The 22,903-nt window shown below is 54.5% G+C and overlaps 1 protein-coding gene across 5 annotated transcripts in view; it reads right to left on the bottom strand.

Annotated features, from left to right (window-relative positions):
• Positions 1-22,903, bottom strand: part of Septin9 (septin 9) — a 186,523-nt gene that overhangs the window by 84,771 nt on the left and 78,849 nt on the right. Inside the window, exon 1 of one of the 5 annotated variants that reach the window (XM_017797121.2) lies at positions 3,067-3,192. The exons of the other annotated variants lie outside the window; for them this stretch is intronic. Coding sequence (XP_017652610.1) covers positions 3,067-3,097 — 31 coding nt within the window. The 5' untranslated portion in view covers positions 3,098-3,192. Of the gene's footprint in view, positions 1-3,066; positions 3,193-22,903 lie in introns of those variants that run through there. 5 annotated transcript variants of the gene reach the window in all.

Below are 22,903 nucleotides of genomic sequence, written 5' to 3'. Positions count from 1 at the left end.
ACAGCAAAAAGAACCACTAGGGATCGGGGGCATTGTTCCACGTTCTCCCGGGAAACTGGGTTCCAGCCCTGGTATCCAGAAGACGCCATCTACATAGGGAGGAAGCACCTTTCCTCCTCAGGCAAGTCTGGTCCCCAGCCACACTTGCTCCACCCTTCCTGAGCCCCATGCTGCCCACAGCAACTCCCTCCCCATACCATTGATTTCAGGAAGCTACCTCTAATCACAGCACCACCAAAACCTTAATAACTTACTAAGGGGTGGTCACACCTCTAACTGTGGGTATAGATGGAGCCTGAGGATGAGTCTCAGGATCAAGGGGGGACCCACTTGCCTTCACCCCAAACCACCTGAGATCTCTCTCTCTCTCTCTCTCTCTCTCTCTCTCTCTCTCTCTCTCTCTCTCGTTGTTGTTGTCTTTTTGAGACAGGGTCTCCCTGTAGCCCCAGATGGCCTGGAACTCACTATGTAGACCGGGCTGGCATCGAACTCACAGAGATCTGCCTGCCTCTGCCTTCTGAGTGCTGGGGTTAAAGGCATGAGCCACCATGCCCAGCGAGGCCCCACTCTCTTAAGATTCTATAGTGGCTTGGAAAGTGGACTCCCCAGCCACATCCCCTACCCCAACCCCCGCCAAAAAAAGACCTGTACAAGTGCTAACACTCAGAGCCTATGGAAGTGACCTTGTGGGAAAAGGGTCCTTCGGCTGTAATAGAGATGAGGGCATCCAGATTCAGGATGGATGCCAAACAGGGTTCTTATAAAAGAAGGCAGCAAGAGCCAGGGAAGCCAGGAACCACAAAGGCAGAGAGTCACAGCCCCCAGCCTAGAAAGGCCAAGGGCCACCAGCCACCAGGACGAATAGGAAGTGTCCTCCCTGGAGTTCAGAGGGAGCCTGCATGTGGCCTCCAGAACTGTCAGAGAAAGAGCTGTTAAGCCACCCTGTCTTGAGTACTGCATTACAGCAGCCCTGGACTGTACAAGGATAAACACCGGAACCACAGGGGAGATGAAACCAGGCAGCCATCAGGACCCTTCTGTGCTGTCACCTTGAAGATCCTCTGTGGAGACCCAGAGAGATGGCACCTCGGGACACACAGCAGTTATATCCACTTGACTCACCCAGCCCTTCCCTCTAGAGGAGTAGGGACAGTCACAGGGTATCCCGCTATAGTCACAGACACCAGCACCTTCTTACTTTGCAGATCTGAGACCTCATTATGACCAGCTATGTACAAGAATACATACCAAGGAGGCTTCCTCTTCAAGCTTTGGAGTTAATGCAACCAAACATCAGACAGGGGACTCCCCAGTTGAACACACCCCAAACTGTGGGCTGCTGCACATTATTTGCTAAATACAGAGCCAGACTGGATGGAAAAAGTCCCCCACACTGCCCCCAGGAGCTAAGCCAGCGCCACCTGTCCCCAGAACAGGAGGGGGCCACCTGGGCCTACCTTTACCCAGTATTGTGGACTCATCCCCCCAAAGTCAAGTTCAAACCTCCCCTCCTGCTCCCTGAGCCCTCTCAGCCTCTACCCGCCTCCACTTGCACTGAAGTCTGTCGAGGAATCTCGTGCTTCCGGTCCACTTCTGGGACTGTCTCCCAAGGGAATAATCAGACGTACAGGAAGATTTATGTACGGGGACATCTACATCAGCACAAACATCGCCAATACTGGAAACAATCTGGGTTTACGTAGATTTTCTAAATCCATATGTCGAAGTCTCACAGTGTCATCAAAATCGTGTCTCGGAAGATGAGAAATGCTGAGAATATTAAGTAAAAATAGCAAGATCCAGTATGTGCGCACAGGCCCTAATTCCCTTGTCACACACACATGTGCAGTTTGCACGCACACAGGCGCTCCCACCAGAGCACGAATAGCTATCTCTGGATGGGACAGCCATGGGTGTCCATTAGCTCCTCCTGCCCAGGGCCCACACACCAGTGCTGAACACGGGTCACTAACATTTCCAGGACCCAGGGTTGGGGAGATGCCTCAGGGAGTAAAGCGCTTGCCTCACAAGCATGAGAACCTGAGTTCAGATCCCCAGCACCCATGTAAAAGTCAGGCATGAGGGCCTGCATCTCTAACCCCAGTTCTGGTTGGGGGCAGAGACAAGAGGATCCTGGGGAGCTATTGGCCAGTCAGTCCATATGAAATGGCATGTTCTGGGTTCAGTGAGAGACCCTGTCTCAAAAATTAAGTGGAGAAGCAACTGGGGAAGACGTTTTAATGGCAACCTCTGGCCTCCACATCCACCCACACATTCAGCACACTCTCATATAGTGTGCAAACACAGGAACACACACACACACACACACACACACACACACACACACACACACACGATTTCCAGGACCCCAAACAAGGGCTACTTTCTTAAAGACGCATCTTTCTGGGAAAATGCTTGGGGGGCATGGACAGCTTTGCACACAGCCTCAGGCTGACTCTCAGAAACACCTCCAGTCAACTTCTTTTTCAAAGCCAAAGCTGAGCGCAAGCCCCTCCCCCTGTCCCTCAGCACCTACAGTCTCAGCTGCTAGATACAAAGAGGCCGCTGGCAGCCTCCTTCCAGATGCAAACCTTCCCTTCCCGGAACCCGTGGGGGGCCCAAGCAGGAGCTGCCTGGGTCTGGGCCTGCTTAAGGAGGAATGTGGCAAGCACAAGGGACCATTGTTAAGGCCCTCGCTCTGACCGCAGGCTGCAGGAACCTCTCCCAACAGCTCCTGGCTCCTGAAACCCGACCGAGCACTTCCTGGTGCACAGATTGGATTGGGCCTGGTCTGGGGAGGGGAAGCTGGGGAAGCCGCGGAGCCCTGCCCCAGCCTGAGACCCCTGTCTTGCAAAGAATCAAAGCCATGTGCAGGCCCCAGGGGAGGGAACAGCATGTAACCCTGACCTCAAGCTCCAGGACACTCATTCTGGTCAAACCGAGCATTTTCCCTCAACAGCAAAGGTGGGCTTTGTCCCCAAGACACAGTAGCCAGCTGGGTACCAGAGTCCAGGACCCAGGGAACAGGGCAGTGTAGGGGAGGCCCACCCACAGGTAAGAGCACACCTGTAGGAATCCAGAGCGAGTCCGTGAGCATGGAACCAGAGGGCTCTCCTGGCTGGGGTCGTCCTGTCCTGTTCTCATTCTCCTCTGAGAACCAGACCTTGGGCCCAAATCCCAGCTCTAAGAAGTGTGGGGCGGGGCACTGGGCAAGGCCTTGGCCTTGGCAGAGCTGCGGCTGACTGGGAATCTCGCCCTCCTACTTAGGCTGAACTGGAGAGAGTAACTCCCACTCTACACTGGGTCCTGGGATGATAGAAGACGAATCCACACCAAATGATACATCCTTCAATAGAGCAGGATCCAGGTCAGGAGACCAGGCTGAAAGGCAGGGATGGGGGATGGGGGATGGGGGGCAGATCCGGGCAGAGCAAAGGCCCAAGCTGATCCTGTGGCATGGGGCCTGCCTGTGCATCTTAATCAAGGTGGACAGCTGGAGGCACACACGGACAATGAGGTGGCCATAGTAAACTTCTCCAGCCTGGAACCCTGCACCTCACCCAGCAGTGGGCGTGACCAATGGCAGTGACTCCTGTGGGACAGGTACAGAATTGATCTAATTACCCTCTGCTGAGTGTACATCCATGGGAAAGCATCAGGTTGGCACAGTCGGTCTGCATCTGCTGGTTGAGGCCACACCTGTTGCCTGTGCCTCACTTCACCTCAGATAACCAGCTTCTTTCTACCACTGCCTGGAGCCTCTCCTGGTACCCAGACAGGCAGGAGGCAGGAAGGAGGTCATGCCCCAACCCCTCCCTAAACCGAAGCATCAACATGCTACCTCCCTCACTGCACTCCAAGGTGGGACAGCTCTGGGGACAGGTTTGCTGTCCCCGGGCTCTGCGGGGGTGGGGTGGGGGGTGTTGAGCAACAGCAGCTGACAACGGGTATGTTGGACTCTATTCCCTTTCTTAGCCTCTTCCTCCCTTGTCCCATCCCAACATGGGGACCTCAGGGGTCACCGCCCCCTTGGGTATCTGTCTCAGGATCTACTTCTGGGAGTTTGGTCTGCTGGGTAGGGGAAAGTAGTGGTGGGTAGTGCTGGATAGGTGGGGGCAGGGGGACGGAGGAGGGCAGGATCAGAACGGGGAGGAGTGTAGGATGGATGACGAGGGGAGGGATGTACCTTTAGAAAACAAAACAGTCCTAAAGGAAGGACTTAAAATAGCCTAGCAGAGCAGAGGCTGCACGGGAAGTCAGTAAACAGGCAGGCTTCCAGTCCTGAATCACCACAAAGAACCATGTTACTAACAAACATGAGGCAGGGACGCAAAGCCCAAATATAGACAGAGGAAGTTCTTCCTCTTTAGAGAGCCCCAACCCAACACCTCAAACCTACCAAGAGTCTGGGAAGGAAAGGACAAAGAGGGAGTTCACACCTCAGCCAACCCTCCTGCCTACCCCTCCCTCTCCACCCTCCGCAAGGACAGGCCCTGTCATGCCCAGCAGACAACGGAGAAGAATCATCTCTGTCCAGGGTTCCAGCTAAGGATCAGAGGGCAGCATGGTGGCCAGGGGCTACGACCACCCTGGGCTTATCTGCACATGTGGCCTATGGATGGAGGCTGGGGCTTGAGGACACTGGGGTCATTGCCCGTACAATCCTGCTCTGTGAATCCTGCCTGACTGCCTTTTGAGGCTCACCACAAACTCACCAAGAGTCCAACCTGCTCCTGAATAAGGAGGAAAAGGCTGGACATTTCCATCCACCTATTCCTGGATGGGGGTATAATCAGTATCCCTGAGAAGCCATTCTGTCAGGGTGTCTCGGGCTGCAAGGGCAAGCCAGAGGAGGTCCAAGGTCAAGATCCATTCAGGCCAACTCAAGACTGCCCATCTGATATCGCTGTCTCCCTCCTCCTCCCCTTCTCCTCTTCCTCCTGCTCCTCCTTCCCCCTACCCCCATTTGGTTCTCTGAGACACAGGCTCAGAACTGTATATAGCTGAAGCTGGTCTGAAACTTTGTAGCCTAGGGCTGGCCTCAAACTCACAGTGATCCTCTTCCCTCCGAGCGCACTGGGGTTACTGGAGTGTACCATCAATCTGACTCTATCTGATAACGTTCTGATGACTTTAGAAAGAGGTTTCCTCCTCTGCTCAATGTGACCCTAGGCACTCAGGGTCTTTTCCACCTGTCACATGCTCAGCTGGGCACACACTGCAACAATAACACGGACAAGAAAGTAAGACACATCACGGCTCTGCAGCTGGATTTCCCACATAGGGCCGAGAGAAACAAATAAGGGCCCCAACGCTGGAGGAGGAGCTGGGACACAGGACCTCGGCCTAGCCCATGGGCATGGTGGCCCATGGCATTCTTTCCAGAAAAGCCTAGAAACCCTGGATTCCCCCTCTAAACAGGACACGGTGGGCAGGCAGCCCAGCTGCAGCTGTGGTTGACACCGGGCTGTTGGGATCCTAGACTGCCCCTTGCACTTCCTTTGGCTAGGCAAGTGCTCGACCACTGAGCCACCTCTCTTTCCCCAGCCCTCCTGCAGCCTAACTTAACGATGCTTACTTCTTAACTATGCTAGAAGTTGGGTGGAACTGGCAGCGACAGACGCAACCATCTAGAATTCAGTTCCTTTACAATGCCTCCCAGAATCACTACAGTGTCTACAGAGGACGCTGGTACCTGCTGAGTGGGATAAGAGTATCCATCCAAATGATACAGGTGTGACCCTGTTGAGAAATGATTTCTGCAAGTGCATTTAAAATGAGGGTCTAAGAGACGATTTAAATGAGGATCTGGATGGCAGTGGACAAGTCATTATAGAAGACAAAGGGACAAACCGGACAAGAACAGGTGGCCATGTGAAAACAGAGCTGTCAGGGGCATGTCTGTGAGCTGAGGACTGCTATAGCTTGTATAGAGCCACAAGGCAGATGTCCTTCCAAGTCTTGAGACGGTACTAACACTAAAAACACCTTGAGTTATGACAGCCAGCCTCCACAGCTCTGAGAGAACAGGTGTAAGCCCCACCAAGCCTGTGACACGCTGCTGCAGCAGCCCCAGAGATGAAGATACACGTGGAACCTGGAAGAGAAAGAAAAGAGGGGAGAAGGGGAGGTGGGGAGGAGGTCTTGAGCCTGTCACGCCCCCTGGATGGGCCTCCCAGGTCTCATGGCCCACCAGGCCCAGCTTCGCATTAGCTAGCACCTTGCGTAGAGGCCCCCTTTGTTACCTGACCCTGGCTCACCAAGGAAAGCTTCATCCACAGCAAACTGTCCACATGTGCAACATGCCTGGGAAGCCCCCAGCTGGAGCAGTAAGTCACAGGGTCACCCTGCTTATGGTGGGTATCACACATGCGCGTGCACACGCGCACACACACACATACACACACACACACACACGCGCACACAAGAAGGATCTTACGTGACCCTACACAGGACTGGGAAGCTGTCATACAAAACCACAAACCTCATCAGACAGGCACACACAGGTTCTGCTCCAAGAAGTCTCTGCTCAGAGCAGAGCTGGGGACCTTAGCAGACGCCCTGTCCTTGCCTCCTTCTTCCCAAGCTGGCCCAGCCCCCAAGAGACTGTCCTATCAAAGGCCCCTGCTCTCCCTGTGTTGGCTCCAGACTCCTGCCTCCCACCTAGGCTGCACCTCGCCCCAGGGCCATTCCAAGCACACTTTAAACATCACTCCGAGATGCAGAACTCCCTTTCTTCTTTACTAAATTACAGCCCAGGTAACCTGAATACACCTGGAATAATCAGTTGCTAAAGGAACAGTCCTGTCTGTCATTCTTTAAGCCAGCTGTTCGTCCTGCTTCTGAGAGAAAGAGAACAGGAAACAGGACTAAACTGACAGGAGACAATGTGGAGCAGACCCTGGCCCGGGGCGGGGGGGGGGGGGGGAATGGGCACAGGGGAGAATGCTGCCCTCCCAAAATCTATGGACACAGAAGTGGATGTTTGGTTTCTGTTTAATCTGACAGGGTCTTAAATTGCTAGACAGCCTCAGACTCACTATGTAGCTGAGGCTGGCCTTGAACTACTTAACCCTCCTGCCTCTACTCCCAAGCACTGGGATTACAGACCAGAGTGGATATGGAATGGACACAGAAGTGGACAGGTCCCCAGAGGAGGGTCTGGATGCTGCTGGGGGGTAGAGGGAGGAGAGGGGATCTAATGACCTCTAGGTCTCCTCAGGTCAAAGGTGAAAGCAGAGCAGAGGCCATGGGAGGCGTGGACTTCAAAACAAAACTCTGCAGCTCTGGGGGCGAGAAGGTTAGGAGTCCCAGGGGAGGAGGCAGGCTTTCCTGAGCTTTAATCCACCCACATCCTTTGCACAGTGGGACACCCTGCCGGGGTCCTCTTTGGGGACAGAGCTAAGACTCCAGGGCCAGGTCAAAGCAGTAATCCCCACCCACTGGAAGTCCTAACTACCTAACTACCTTCTCAGCTAACCTCTTCCTCCTCTTCTCTGCCCCCTCCCAACCCTTCAAATAAATTAGAAGGCCTCTGGCTCCCCAAACACTGCTGTCCTGTATTCCAAGGTTCCTTGCAAGGCCCCAGTTCCCATGATCCTCCTCTGGGTGTGGGCCTGCTCCAAGAACCCTCCATGAAACAATGCTCAGCCCAGCCTGACTGGATCTGTTCCCACCAGGGACCCTGAGACCCTGAGGAAGGGGTTGGTCTGTTTCTTCTCCGCAGACTGGACAGAGCTGTCAGGCAGGGGTCAACATGCGGGGTTCAGGTAGCCCTTCCTTCTGTATCCTCGGCTCCAGGACTCAATCACTGCAGGCACACACGGCTAGGTGGCTAGTCCTGACCTGCCCAGCCAAAGAAGCACCCTCCGTCCTCCCTCTACTGACCACGGGAACACATGAAAAGCACTTTAAAAATGAGGATGATGTTGAAGAGGAGGAGGAAGAGGACGGGGAGGAGAAAAGGGACGAAAAGAAGAGAAAAAGCAGCAGTCACAGCCCAACACCAGGACCCAAGTGGGGCCCTCCGCTAATCACAGCAACTACGGACACCAGAGTGCCAGATGGGACTCTCTGTGCTGTGGCCAGAGGCCCAGGCTGATATGAGCTCCGACCTAATTACAGGGCACAGCGACCCCAGGGAGCAGAGTTCAGGCTCTGGTCAGAGCAGCACCCAGGAGCCAGAGGAGGGGTTGAAGGCCAGCTCTTAATAATCAGACTCAATGTTCGCCAGGCTGACTAGAGATGGGGACAGCACCCCCCAGGGCCACACAGCCCTGCCTGCCCCTAGGCAGTCTTGCCTGGGTTTGGTTTCTTTGAACCTGGGGATGGGATAAACTTTGTTGCCATTTGGTCTCAAAGAAATGGCAAAGAGTCCTGGCATGGTGTCATACACTGTTACTCCCAGCACCCAAGAAGCAGAGGTAGGCACAGCTCTGTGAGTTCCAGGCCAACCTGGTCTATACAGCAAGCTCCAGACCAGGCCAGCCAGAGCTACACAGTGAGACCTGTCTCAAAACAAAAAAAAAAAAGGGGGGGGGGGGGCTGGAGAGATGGTTCAGTGGTTAAGAATTAAGAGCACTGGCTGCTCTTGCAGAGGACTCTGATTTTGTTCCCAGTACCCACATGGCGACTAACAACTGTCTATAACTCCAGTTCCAGGGGATCTGATGCCCTCTTCTGACCTCCATGAGCATTGCACAACAAAGGTGCATTTACACACATGAAGGCAATACACTCTTACACATAAAACAATAAATAAAGTAATTTTAAAAGATATATCATCACAAACTTAAATTTTTTTTTAAATTATTGTATGCTTGTATATGACATGGGAGGGACACACCTGCTGTGGTATATGTGGAGGTCAAAGGACAACTTTATAGAGTCAGTTTTCTCCTTCTACCTTTATATGGGTTCAGGGATCTAAAATATAGTTATAAGTACAGATGAAAACATTAAAAAATAATCTCAGAGAGTCTGGGCAGATGATTCAGCGGTTAGGAGCACCAACTGCTCTTGCAGAGAGGACCAGGGTTCAGTTTCTAGAACCAGCATGGCTACCCGAGTTCCAGGGGATCTGATGCCCTCTTCTGATCTCCAGGCACTGTATGACACAGGTGTACTTACAAGCATGCAGTCATACACGTAAAATAATGATTTTTTAAAAAACAGATTAAAAGAGGAAAGGAAGAAAAAAGAAGATAACATGAAATTGAAAGTGAGAAGACTCTGTTGTAAGGGGAGGCCACAGCTGAACACTGAGAAGATTCCAGAAAGATGTGCCATGAAGCAGTGGCACTTCCACAAAAGGGGGCTACAAGGTAGCTCCGAACAGCCTGGGGGCTGGGCAGGGCCTGGGGCGGGGCTCCTTCTGCTGGAACCCTCCTGGAACTCTCCTCTCTGTCAGAAAGGCACTTGAGAAACTCCGTGAAGCCCTCTTGAACTTGAACATTCTGAATCCTGTGTGAGCAGGGTGAGGCCTTGGGCTGGAACCTTAGGCATACCCCAAGGGCCTCTCATAGTCTGGGGTCTCCAGCTTGCTGGAGGGCCAGAATCCAGAGAGAGAAGCTAGGAACAGAGGGACACACAGGGAAACAGTCCTGGGAGAGGGGACAGAGAGGGTTGGCCTCTGGAGGAGCTGAGGCTCACGGAAGGGAAAGGACCGGTAGGTTAGCTAGGAAGGGGAAGGGCAGGGTTAGTCAGGACAGCATCCCTCCACATGGCAGGTGTGACAGGCAGGCAGCTATCACAGAAATGATGCAGGTGTGGCAGGCAGGCAGGTATCACAGAAATGATGAAGGTCCAGCTCCAAGACCCACCCACACACTCACTCACTGCCCTGTTCACCCACTTTGGGGCTAGGACCATATGGAGGTGCTGTAGGGTCCAGGGATACAGGGGACAGAGTCCTGATCTCCTCCCCTCGCTTCTCCCAAGGTACAGCCACTCAGACAGTCAGATCATTTTCATCAGACAAAGAGGTCAACCGTTACTCAGAGTATACAACATGGGACATCAGAGTCTGGTTTCCTGATCCGTCCCCCACAGCCCCGTACTCAATCGGAGCCGAGAACATACTGCTTCCCCTAAGATCAGCTATGTCACAGGCTCTATATAGACCCCAAAGAGATATATGAGTCCTAATGCTGACTAACTGTGAAGGGGAACTTGGCTGGAAATAGGTTTTTGCAAATGTCCTTAGGAATCTGGAGGGATCATCCTAGGTTTCAAGTGGAAAGACAGAAAACAAGCAATCAGGGTGTGGTGAGATGGTTCAGCAGGTAAAGATGCTTGCTGTCAAGCCTGATCACCCAAGTTCAAACTATGGGACACACATGATGGAGGGAGAAAACTGACTTCCACGTGTATGCTGTGGCATATGTACACACACACAACCACACATACACTAGATAAATAAATGCATTTTTCAAATTTTTAAAAAGTAAACAAGCAACCAGAGACATAGAAGAAAGCCCTAGGGGACTTCAGCAGAGTTAAAGGAATGCACCTACATTCCCAGAGATGACCTGTTGGGAACCACCAGGATGGTGGACGCCTGGCACACAGGTTCCCCTGCAGAGGACCCTGCCCCCAGACACCTAAGGAGTTTGCACTGCTGGCCTCCAGTGCTGTTTGCAGCCCCAGGAAACCCAAGGGCCTACAATTCCTGCCACTGAGCTTATGGCTTCAACCTATCACGCAGTCCCCAGATCTTTCTGTGTCTCACACATTTGTCCTGTTCATCTGTTCGCCCTCAACACCCACCCAGTCCCAGCTCTGAGATGCCAACACCGTCCTCCCCTTCTCTCTGTTCTTTGAGCTTCTGAGCACTCAGCTGTCCAGCACCCAAGGTTTTAGGAAAATGTCCCTCAGTGGAGATAACAGACCCTCCCCCCACAGTCTCCTCTCCCCCGCAGGCAGGCAGGCAGGCACTGTGCTTCTAACACTGATAGAGGGGACTCTTCTATGTCTCCCTGTACTGCCTACACTTTCTTCCCAAGAGGGAAAAGCCCAGGCTCATCTGCCTGCTTGGCTCTGGTGAACAGGAACTACCTCTCCCTGGCCACATGTTAAAAGCAGATGACACCCCCCCCCATTCTGTTTACATGAGTGACAGAGTCCTGGAAGAGCTGTTTACAGTATCCAGACCCTGGGTGCCAGGGAGCAATCTGGCCAACCCAAGGCCTGCAACCCACAGCCCAGAATAGGCAATTCACTTCTGATCTGCCTTCAGACACCAGAGATCCATGCCATTCCCACCACCGACAGGCAGCAGGGGACCTGGCGACATAAGGCCCAGTCCTGGGTATCCTCTTCCCAGCCCCAGACAATGCCTTGGAGCAAGGACCAGGCTCATCCACCTGAAAGCCACCAAGGGAGGTGCTGGGGAGGAGGCGGGAGGGAGGAAGAACCCTTGGGCACAGGACTGCCAGAGCTGCTCTTGTCAGCTAAAAATGGAGATTTCAGCCAAGTCATCCTCCATACTGCTGTTCTGTGTGGGAGGGCCAAGGAGCTCTGCAAGCTGCCCAGAGCTGGGGGACTGCCAGATATGGCACAGAGGAGGGCCAAGGCCCACACCGTGGTCCAAACACATGACCCCTCTGGTCTGTTTTCTGGTGAGGACCAGGAACTAGGCTGAAAGGACCCCTCCAACACAAAGGTCTGCTACTATTCCCAATAACCTCTCCCTCCTCACCCAACCAGGTCCAGCAACTCCACACCCAGGACCTGGCCGGGGTGAAAAGGGAGGGCCAGCCCCTCCAACCCTCCTAGGTTGAGGCAGAGGACTTCAGCTCTGACCATATTCCTTGAGGCCAAAACCACAGTGGCCACAGCGCCTGCGGAGGCAGTTTCCAGCAGCCCTCACTGCTGGGCAAAGGCAAAACACCCCACCCAGCACCCTACCCTGGGATGAAGGGATCCGGCCCAGCTCTAGTACCCTGGCTTTCCCACCAACTGGTGGGCTCCCTTCCCAGACCTCTGCTTCCTCGACCTTCAACTAGGGCAAGAGGTTTGTTTTGCTTTTTGACAATGAACTTTTGAAAAATAGCATCTATTGCTTTTTTCTCAGGACTATACACACAATCTAGGCACAGGGCAGAAGATACACAAAACACATCTATAACCTCACAAACCAGGTGACTTGACAAACGTAATCCAAAGCTGTCGTTCACCTCCAGCTTCTCCAGGGAGTAGCCCATGGCCAAGGCCACCCACATTCCTGGGTCTAGATTCCTCCACAGTTCTGAACTTCTGATTCTGGATGGGCCATTAGCGGCTCTATTTATCAGGTCACGTCTAGAACTTGAAACATAGACCAGTGGTCCTCATTTCCTAGAGGTCCTAGCTCTGAGGGTGGAGGACTTCGGCACCCCAGGAATTTCTGAGAGACAGCATGTGGGGACCCCTGTTCTCTATGGGCTCAAGCCTCAGCTCTACCACCCAACTCCTGGAATTCTACAAGACCCCTATAGGACACCATCTTGGGAATGGCCCTACTGGGACCCAGAAGCTGCCAGATCAGCAGCCTGCCCCACCCCCTGCTTCCCGGCAGTCACCCAAGGACAATGTCCAACTTCAATCACCACTGTTCCCAACAAGTCCCGGAGCGGTCACACACTGAAGGACACCCAGAACCTGGCCACCTACTGAGCTCTGCCGGGAAGAAAAGGGACACATGGGTCACAAGGTCTCCTGCCCGAGGCCTGAGCTGTGTCACCACACAGAAAAAAGGTCCCACAGCCAGGGCCAAAAAATGGCCTCCTGTCCCTGCTCCAGGAAACACATCACAACAGAACACACACACACAGACACACACACACGCTCTCTCTCTCTTCCAGGTCACTGTCACCTTCCTATGGCTGATAGTCACCCTCCAGGGAGCAGGATCCTGGCTTATTCATCTCTACGCCATCTGCACAAGGGACCCTCACCCTGGTCTCGCTGCAGAGAATCTCTCGTCCGGACTGACTGCTTGCTACTCTCTCCCTCAATCCTCAGAGCCCCTGAAGGCAGGGAGATACTCTGCATAGTTAACAAGTCCACAGAACCGGCCAGTTATACTAATGGAGGGGGAAAAACAAACATCAAAGCCCAGCTCAGTTCTAAATCTCCACACTTCTGTCCTGTGATGGGGAACCACCAGACAAGACAGCAGAGACTGGGGTCCCTCTGGGGCCTGGTGTGGAGCCAGAAAAACCTGGCTAGTTTCACAGAAGACAGGAAACTGAGGCACAGAGAGGCGAATGCCTTGTCTAACACCATGGTGTGGACAAGCATGCAGATCAGGTGTGAGCCACGGGCTCTGTCCACATGCCTTCCAAGGCATCTGAAAATGAAGTTCCAAACTTCCTGTTACAAAGTCTGACAGGTAGGGAACAAAACTCTGCTTCCTAGCCTCGGGATCAGCCAGGCTGGACTGGAGCAGAGGCTGCCCCGTCAGACTCCAGACTTGGGACCCCTGTCCCCACTCACCACTAACAAGTGGACTGAGATTTCTTATACCTGAGCTGGAACCAGGTGGATGTGAAAGGCAAAGATTCACTCCATGACAGTGGTGCCTGGCAGGGGCCAGGTCTCATCAGCACTAAGGGACAGGCAGAGGTTGAAAAGGGTCTGCCCACCAGGGCCTGCCTGTACCACAAGCATCGGGGTTTGCCTTCCTCTCTCAGGAGGATTAAACAAGGCTGCACATAGACTGTAGGGATACAGTAAAGGGAAACGGGCATGAAAATAAGCTGGGTTGGAAGACATGCCTGTGAGCCATGGTGAACAGCTGGAAGGATGGGGACTTGGGTCAGAGACAAAGAATGTATGGGGGGTTCCCTCCCCCCACTCTGGGGAGCTGGCTCCAGTGCAGCTGTTTGCAAGAACGTGGCTTCATCACTGAAGTATTAGCACAGAGGTAAATACGTGAGCAGCCGCGGCCTGACCTAACTGTGGCTGCTCCTCTGTCCAGTCCCCTCAACCCAGCTGCCCCAAGGCTCAGTTTCTCTGAGCCAGAACCTGGTCTCTACCCTCCACCCCCTGTTGTTCCAGGCCTACAGTGTGAGAATGAACCCTTTCCTCTCTACCTCACCACGAAGGGGCCCCCGGTGGCTAAAGGTTTCTTTTGTAGTTTAGAAAAAAAAGTTTTTTAAAGGTAGCAGCCATTTTTGAGGTTTCCGGGAGGCAAACCGTGAAGGTCACCGTTGCACACCTAAGGCTGCGCTTGCTCAGTGCCTTGCAAGGTGACTGGGTCACACTCAGTACCCCTGTTCCCCTTCAGGGGAGCCCCTGATGGTGGTAGGGGTCTCTCCCACGGAGAGACAACTGTGAACCCCACCCCAGTGCCTGGCGCATCTCCGTATGCTTCAGTTTGCACTAAAGAAAAAACACCCAAACCCAGCTAATGTTCGGGGGCAGTCAACTGCCTGACCCATAATGGGGGACAGCAGGCAGGAGACAGCGGAGAGTGCAGCCCCTCTGGGCCTGGCTTGGAGCCAGGAAAACTTGTCCGCTTTTGCAGCAGATAGCATCTGTCTCTAGGGGACACAGGGCAGGGGCCTGGCCTATCCCTCTCAGAGAAGCCGCCCACCCACATGGAAAGCAGGGCAGAATCCCTGCTCAGAGACTGCTTCCTGCATCAGGGGAGGGCAAAACCCTGCCTGGAGTGTGGAATTCACCAGAATGCAGACCACTGTAGTCAGAACCAGGCAGGACCACAATACCTATGGCCAAAAGGAAAAGTGACGTTGGACCCGCCAAGGATCACCATCAGCCTCCTAGAGGAACAGGGGCTAGCGGCTGAGCCCTAGGTGGCTCCCTCCCCCATTTCCAGGAGATCCCTCAGCTGTAGTTTCCCGCAAGGAGGAACCTGCCTCAGCCCATTTGCAAGGTCCGACAAGCTCTTCCTGCCTCCAGCTGGAAGTAGGAGACTAGGGCTCTGCAAAGATCTGACACAGGCTGCACAGGACTCCAAGTCCCAGCGGCTTGGGACAAAGCATTTGTAGAAGGGGAGGTGGGGGTGGGTGTCTCAGAAATCTCCTTCTAAGTGGAACTAAGACCCAGGCTGCAGAAGACAGGCCTCCTCCTCCCTTAACCCCCCATCCCTGTGCAAGGCTGGGACCAGGAGCAAATGTGGGGTGATGTCCCTTATCTGCAGTAAAGGAGCAGATGGTGTCTATGGAAGGTAGTAGACAGAAAGCCATTCAAACGTCTGTGAGGTCTCACTGCGACTTCCAAGACACAGCCTTGGGGACACAAGACATCGTATGGAAACAGGAATGAGGCTGTGCCTCAGAACCAGTCCTCAGGTTTTGGATTTTAGGCCAAAGACACCAGGAAAGACTGTGGGAGAAACTGAGGAACTCAGGCAAAAGAGCAGAGGCAGGGAAAGAAAAGGGGGGCTTCCCCACCCCCCGCAGAGCCAAGGAGCTGGGTGTGGGTGCGGGGCTTACGTAGGGAGGTGCCAGACTTTGTGTTCTCCACTGAAAACAAGGTCTCTGAGTTTCTGGGTGAGGGTTGGCAGTGCCTCATTTTTTTTTTTTTAATTATTATTATTTTTTTGGCCTTTTTGAGGCAGGGTCTCCCTGTAGCCCCAGCTGGCCTTGGGACTCACTACGTAGACCAGGCTAGCCTTGAACTCGCAGAAATCCGTCTGCCTCTACCCTCCCTGAAAGCCAGCCGCCACCATTTTTTTAAAAAATGACAAGAAACTTGAAATTTCTAGAATGTCTGCTGGTCCCTGTCTGAATGGCACCTCCAGGCACCATCCAGACCAAATCAAACAGCAAAAGCCCAGAAATGCCCTCCAGGCGCCTGGGGGTGTCCAGAGGACAACTGGTGGGGCTGTCTGGCCCAAAAGATGACAAATCCTTGGGCTTCTGAGACTGTGTTCCAGAGAATTCTAGACCATTTGGTCTCATAAGCAAGTTAGAAGGCCTCCAAATTTGGAAAAAATCAAGAGGGCTTTGGAAAGAAACCCACTGTTTGACTCTTCTTCCCCAGTGACTTGGTCAAAAGAAACTACTACAAGAACTTGTTCTCTGGCTGAGTTTTAAGGGATGAATTTTTAAAAATATTTTATTATTTTTATTTTATGTGTATGAGTGTATTGCCTGCACATATGTGAGTGCACCTGTGTCGTGCAGTGCCCACAACGTCAGAAGAGGGTTTCGGATTCCCCTGGAACTGGAGTTAAGAACGGTTTGTAGCCACCATGTGGGTGCTGGGAATCGAACCCAGGTCCTCTGTAAGAGCATTCAGTGCTCTTAACCGCTGAACCACCTCTCCAGCCCTAAGGGATGAATTTTTTAAAAGATGGGCTGGACATAGTGATACCTGCCTGTGACCCCAACACTCAGGAAGCTGAGGCAAGAAGATTGCTGTGAGTTTAAGGCCAGTTTGGGCTACACAGGGAGACCCTGTCTCAACCATTCCATTCCTGCCAAAAAAGATGAAACCTGCCTGAGACTTCAAGTTCTACACAAATGCCCCCCACCAGAGCCCCCCTGGCTTCCGAGTGCCCCTTACCGTGTTCATTGCTCTGTGGTTCACCACCATCCTTGGTCTATCACATGCGGCTACTGTTACAAAGACACAAAGTAGTGCCATGCCGGCCATGAGCCCAGCAAAGGTGCCTGGGGCCAGAGAGATGGAACTCTATCCTGGGTGTGGTGGGCCAACTCAGACCCTCGGAGCAGGAAGCCTAGCCCCCACTGCCAACATAGCAGGGAGACAAAGGGGCAGGGTGGTCATACCAATGGCAGGCTGGACCCTGGTAGGCATTCATTCATCCCTAAAAGTGACCTCTTTGGAAATGGGGGGTGGAGAAAATTCTGGCACCAAGATGTCAGGCTCGGCACCTCTGGAGAGGCAGGCTGAGGCCATGGCCACCAAGCAGGGAACTCCCTGGCTCCTACAGGCGAAGCACACAACATGTGCTTCTGTATTTCTCTTGGCAATGCTTGTCCTGAGTGGAAGTAGGCACCTGCCTCCCACCAGGTCAGCCTTGCCCACAGGGATAGTCACAGCAAGACCAATGCATGTCAGGCACTGAGCTGGCTTGGCTATCACTGGCCCCAGGGGACTCAAGCCCAGGCATCAAGTACCCAACAGTTCTTACTCCAGACCTTAGTGATATAGGGGTGCAGAGTTGATGGGCACCTGGGCCAAGTAAGCTGGCACATGACTTTTGGCTTCTTAGCCCTTCTGGTCCCACCTGGATGGGACGGTCACAACTTAGAACTGAGCTCTGCACCACACCCAATCTGGAACTTGCAAAGTACTGCTGGACAAGGCGGTTCAAGGCCACTACGTACCTCTCTAACATGGCCCCCACTTCTCAGACTGCCAGACTCACTGCTGGTCTTGAGTCTGGTCACCAGGCACATGCCCCAGTGGCTGTCAGCACTTGGCCCTACAAATGGACATGTGGTTGTCTCCCCTGCCCCCCACCTGTGAGAGGCACTGACAACCTCCCAGCACAAACAGAACACTGCACCCCAAGTGACCTCAGCCTCCAGGAAGAACCAGGATACCTCCAGGCTGAATATAAGCCAGGTAAAAGGAGAGAAAGGAGAGCCACCCCCACCCCACCCCCTTCACCAGAGGGACTCCAGGGAGAGCTCTACAGGGAACTAGTCTCTGAGACTTGCTATCATTAGTGGTGAGCAGACTACATAGTTCCACCCCAACAGTGGGATCGGATGGGTTCTTAGCTATGTTATCTTCTAACACGCAGCATCTGTACATCCTGTGCAAACACCGCTCCCTTCCAACAGCTGCGGCAACACTCCCACCCTATGAAGCCAGCTCTATGGCCAACACTACCTACAGTCTGCATCTCACAGAATCCCCCAACAACCTTGAAGAGAGCCATTCACAAGCCCCACTCGACACAAGAGTGGATGAAGGCTTGGAGTGGGCCAATAAACTCAGGCTGACCCGTGTAGATTTCAAATAGAAGAGTACAATCAGCCATGAGGCCCCCGGACTGCCACCAGCACTCCTTGCCAAGTCTCTCTCTCCATGCAAACTCGGTCTTCAGTCTCTTTCAAAACCTTCCAGAAAAGCCACATGTCCCAGCAAGCATTTCCAGACTAACGTCACCCAGAGAGGGGCATAGTCACCCAGAGAGGGGCATCCTGCCTCTCGCAGGATGCCTGGCCCAGGTATCCCTGTGTGCAACCACAGGCTAGTCACAGCGATGGGGCTGTAGCTGATGAGGAGTGTTTGCAGGATTCTCCTCCTCATCTAATGAACGTGCTCACAGTGGGGATAACTGACAGGTCACCTGGAGTGCCAAGTTGGGGATGCCAGAAGCTGTCTGTAGGCGCCACAAAAGAGGCCAGTTCCACTTCATTGGAGGGCATGCCCCACCACAAAGTCCTGGGTCCTCTGGGGTCCCTCTGGGAAGCCTCATCAGACCCTTTAGCTACAAAGGTGCCAAAAAGTAGGAGGCAGTTATCCCCAGGAGCCTGGAGTGTTGGCTGGGAATCAGGATTCATCACACGAGAGGCCCAGAGGCCTTAATTAAGAAGACAGTCTGCGGCCACTTGCAAGCAATAGGCTTTTCCTCCAGGGAACAAAGTGGCACCTGGGCCCAGACATCACCAGCACCTCATCCCAGAGGTGTCTACTCTGTCCCAGTGCTCCCTTGGCCAACTCTCCTGTTGGGGAGGAGGGACCGCACTACTTCCAGGACCCAGCTCAGAGGAGTCTCATGGGAACAGCAGAGAGCTCCATAGAGTCTGATCACCTGGGTCTGGAAACAGTGTGTCTGGGCTTCTGGGCCAGATCTGTTTCAACAAACATCAAGGACTCTCAGGATTCTTCTGGATGTTCAAATCTGGTTATAGCAAATGCTGTGGAGGGGAGCAGGCCAACAGCTGGCACCCGGAGCCGCTCTTGTTACACAAGGACCCAGCTTGTAACCGTGTTTGTGATAACAGATTTGGCGGACATTCAGGAAAGTCTGCACAATACAGCTGCCCTGTGCATCTGCTGGCCGGGAAAGGAGTAGAGGAAGGGACCACTCCTCTCGCTACCCAGTCATGGGGAGTGGTGGGTGCCAGGGTCACCTCCGGGGGGAGGAGTGGTGGGTGCTAGGGTCACCTCCCGGGGGGGGGAGTGGTGGGTGCCAGGGTCACCTCCGGGGGGAGGGAGTGGTGGGTGCTAGGGTCACCTCCCAGGGGGGGAGTGGTGGGTGCCAGGGTCACCTCCCGGGGGGGAGTGGTGGGTGCCAGGGTCACCTCCCAGGGCAGAATGGTGGGTGTCACAGTCATCTCGAGGTCCTTTATGTTGGGAAACAGGAAAATCATACACAAGCAGGCAATTAGCAAGAAGTGGGAAATGAGACTCTAAAACCTACGTCAGCAAAATAAGAAAAATTTTTGGTAATCCCTGGGGAGCAGGGGGGGGTGAGCACATGCACACACCTTCGTTGAAGGCAAAGACCAGCCACCAGGACACAGGAAGTTCATGTTCTTAAAGGGCACTGCCATCCTCTCTGTCCCCAGGGACCCAGAACCAACAGCCTGAATCCCCACTAGATCCTGCATAATGATGACGGGGACATGACCCCCTGAGTCCTCAAAGGAACAGGGATGGGGACATCTGGCAATGGTGGAAGGGGACAGATGGAATTAAACAGAAGAAATGGAAAGAGAAGGTGTCTCCAACAAGGAGACAGACAGCTGTGCCCAGAATAGGGGCACTAGCCCAGCATGTACACCTTCACACCCACCCACAGGCTGTTGCCCACCTCCCCCTCCTAGGTGCACTGTGCTAGCCTGGGAATCCCCGCCCACCACAGGCTATTTCCCTTCTGCTCTGCAGGACAGGCTGCTCTAGCCTGGTACTGCCATGAGTTCCAAAGAAAGACCCTAAGTGGCCCACCAACACCCTGCTGGACTCCAGGGCAGGCAGGATCTCTGCTGTTTGAAAACCACCTCCAGAAACACCCTGGCTCAGAGCTCCACCCTGCTGTGGAGATAGTGTCTGGGTCCCATCCTTCTGCAGCCAACTTGTGCTCTGTGATGAGCCCTGAGTCCAGCCTCAGGGAAACTACTGACCCCAGCAACTGCTGCCAACCTGGCTCTTTCCTCTCTTCTCCAACTACCTGGCAGGACCCCAGAGCACTGGTAGGTGGACCACTGGAGCCTAAGGGCTGAAGCCTGAGCAATGACAGCATGCTTCTCCAGCTCTGCTCCGAGCTGCTCCTAGGATCCTGACCACACTGATCACAGGGCACACCTGGCCCTATGTGACCAGGTCTTTCCATGTACTCACTGTAAATTGGCCCCTTGTCCAGCTCCGGCTTCTTACCAGGATAGCTCATTCTGAGGTCACAGCTGCCGACTGCGGCCTGCAGAAACAGCCTGGCCGGAAAGCTCTCCTCCTCCCTCCCCACAATCAAATTCCTACTTTCACTCAAGATCTTGCCTTCCCCCCTCCCACTTCTCTCAGCCAGTCCTTAGGGGTTCCACCCCTGCCCCACTCTGATTCAGACGGTCAGCTCCTATCACCCATGCTGGGCTGCGTCCTATGTTCCCCATATCCCTCTCTATCTCTCCAGCCCAACCCCCACAGACACAGCCTCCCCACATACCAACTCCACTACAAATTCCCAGAGTGTTCAAGAAGCTAATTTTCAGTTCCTTCAGTGAGTGTACAAGGACTTTCATGTACAAGAGCCATGCACACTCATGCACACACACACACTTCTACTAGTGATGGCTGGGGGCTCAAATGTCTGACCCATTCCCCAGGTGGGCATTTCAGAGTCCACAGTGGGGACAAACAGGGAAGCTGGGATGGGAGGCTGTACTCCCTAAGACTGAGAAATCTTCCCCCAGTCAAACCACTGCACCAGGATTCTCTCAATGCGGCCATTGTTTTGGACTAAATTTGAGGGTCAAGAAGTTGGCTTGGGAGGCAGCCCACTTGGGGCATGAGAGCGTGAAGGAACTACACTCAAGAGGCCGGAGAGGCAGGGGTGCTGTCAGCCTTCACAAAGCAAAGGGTACCAGCTGCTGAGATCAGCAGGCTCCCCCAGCAGCTCCCTTTTCTGTTGCATTCTCCAGAAATCCCACCCCCAGTTCCTCAGGGAATGAAAGCAAAGACCTGAATGCCCCTCCAGGCTTAGCCGAAAGAGCAAACAGAGAGTGGGGGACAGTCACTGGGGCACGCAGAAAGCACGCCTGGGAGACCTCAAGATCAGGTAGTCAAGGGTACAAACTGCAGAGCCACAACTCCCCATTATGTGTCAGCATGGATGCAAAGTGCTAGAGTTGGAAAAAATGTCCCCATTACTGAGTTGACCAAGTGGATGTGATATTTCAAGTTCCACACAGCCTGTGCCTGCCAACATACCAGCAGCCCCTCCAGTCTGCACTCACACCCCATCCACAGCTAAGGCTCTGGTCCCCAGAAGTCACCCCACTCAAGAGATGAGGGTGACCTCGTCTGGACTCAAGACAACCAGATTCCAGTCCTGGTTCCAGCCATGGGGCCTGGAGCACCTCCAACTTGTCACTTGCAGGGCTAGGGCTGGCCTGGCACCTGGACGCTTTAACTCTAAGGCTCAGCCCATCCTCTCCCCTTCACGGCCCACCAGAGGGCTCTGCCCAGGGCTGCCGGAGAGCCCATCTGAGGGGCGGGGGCTCCAGGCCCGGCAGACTCAGGACCGCCCCTCGGAAACCCAGCCCCAGACGCGCGCAGAACCATTGTGTGAGCCTCCCTTCCCACTGGCTTTATTTACTCCGAAGGACGCAGGACTGAGGGCCACAGCACCCGGCAGTCACGAGGCACCTGGAAAGCGCGCGCACACACAGACCAAGGGCGGAGATGGCAGGCCCACTCTCCGAGTCAACCCCCAAATCTCTCCAAGTCTCTCCGTACTTTGTAACCTCGCAAGAGGGGAAGGACCAAAATGCAGTCCTTGTGCGCACACAGGCCCCTTCTGCCCGGAATGGTCCTTCTCGAAGATGGATGAGGGTGTTGGGGGACTGGTTGGGGATCCTGGGATGTCCCAGTCTGGACCCCCGCTGTGGCCCGGGGTTGGGACCCCTCGGATGCACCGGGCCTGTGGGCTGAGCAACTTGGCGGCCTTCCCCAGCTTGGACTGGGCTCAGCCCCAGCCCCGGAACGGCCGTGGGGGAGGGGAGGGAGGACCGTCCACCGTCCAGCAGTAGGACGCGGCCGCCCACTCGCTCCAAGAGGGGAACTAACTCCCACGCGAAGCAGAGGGGGAGCGCCACAGAGAGGGGACCTATGGGCTTCTAAGAGTGGAAACCCCATGCCCCGGGGTAGTTCCAAGGAGACCAAGCAAGCCCTCGCGGGACAACTGTCGCAGAGCAAACAACAACAATAAAAGAAAGGAGTCGGAGTCTTTTTCGTGCGTGTCGCCCGGCTTCGGGGTCCCTTAGTGGGGCAAGCGACGCGGGGCCCGAGGACGCACGGGGGCCGAGGGCGCACGGGGCCGAGCGCCCCAGGACAAGCGATCCGGGGTCCTGCCTGCCCTGTGCGCACCCCTGTCCTGTTCCAGGCCCTCCAGGAGGGTCCGGCACCCACCTTCGAAGTCTGAAATGATCCCGTCCAGCTGCGCATTGACGGCGGGGTCGGACATGGTGGCTCGTGGGCAGGGAGTCCCGCGGAGGGCGGCGGCGAGGAAGTGCCCCCAGCCAGGGCCCTGCGCGCTCCCGTGCAGAGCTGGCCGACCGAGCCCCTCGGCCCCCACGAGCGGTGAATGAATGGGGGAGGAAGGCGGGCGCCGGCCCCTCCCCGCGCCCCGGCCCCCGCCCCGCCCACGCCTCTCGGCCAGATCGGGTTCCAGCACCGGGCCGGCCTCCCCAACTCGCACTGGCTGCTCCGCCCGCCTGTCAAGGCCCGGCCTTGGGGGGGGGGGGGGGCCTGGGAA

The sequence above is a fragment of the Nannospalax galili genome, unplaced genomic scaffold, assembly GCF_000622305.1.
Source record: "Nannospalax galili isolate Female #2095 unplaced genomic scaffold, S.galili_v1.0 scaffold1314, whole genome shotgun sequence".
Taxonomy (NCBI): Eukaryota; Metazoa; Chordata; class Mammalia; order Rodentia; family Spalacidae; genus Nannospalax; species Nannospalax galili.
This window is presented reverse-complemented; position numbering and strand designations above follow the sequence as displayed.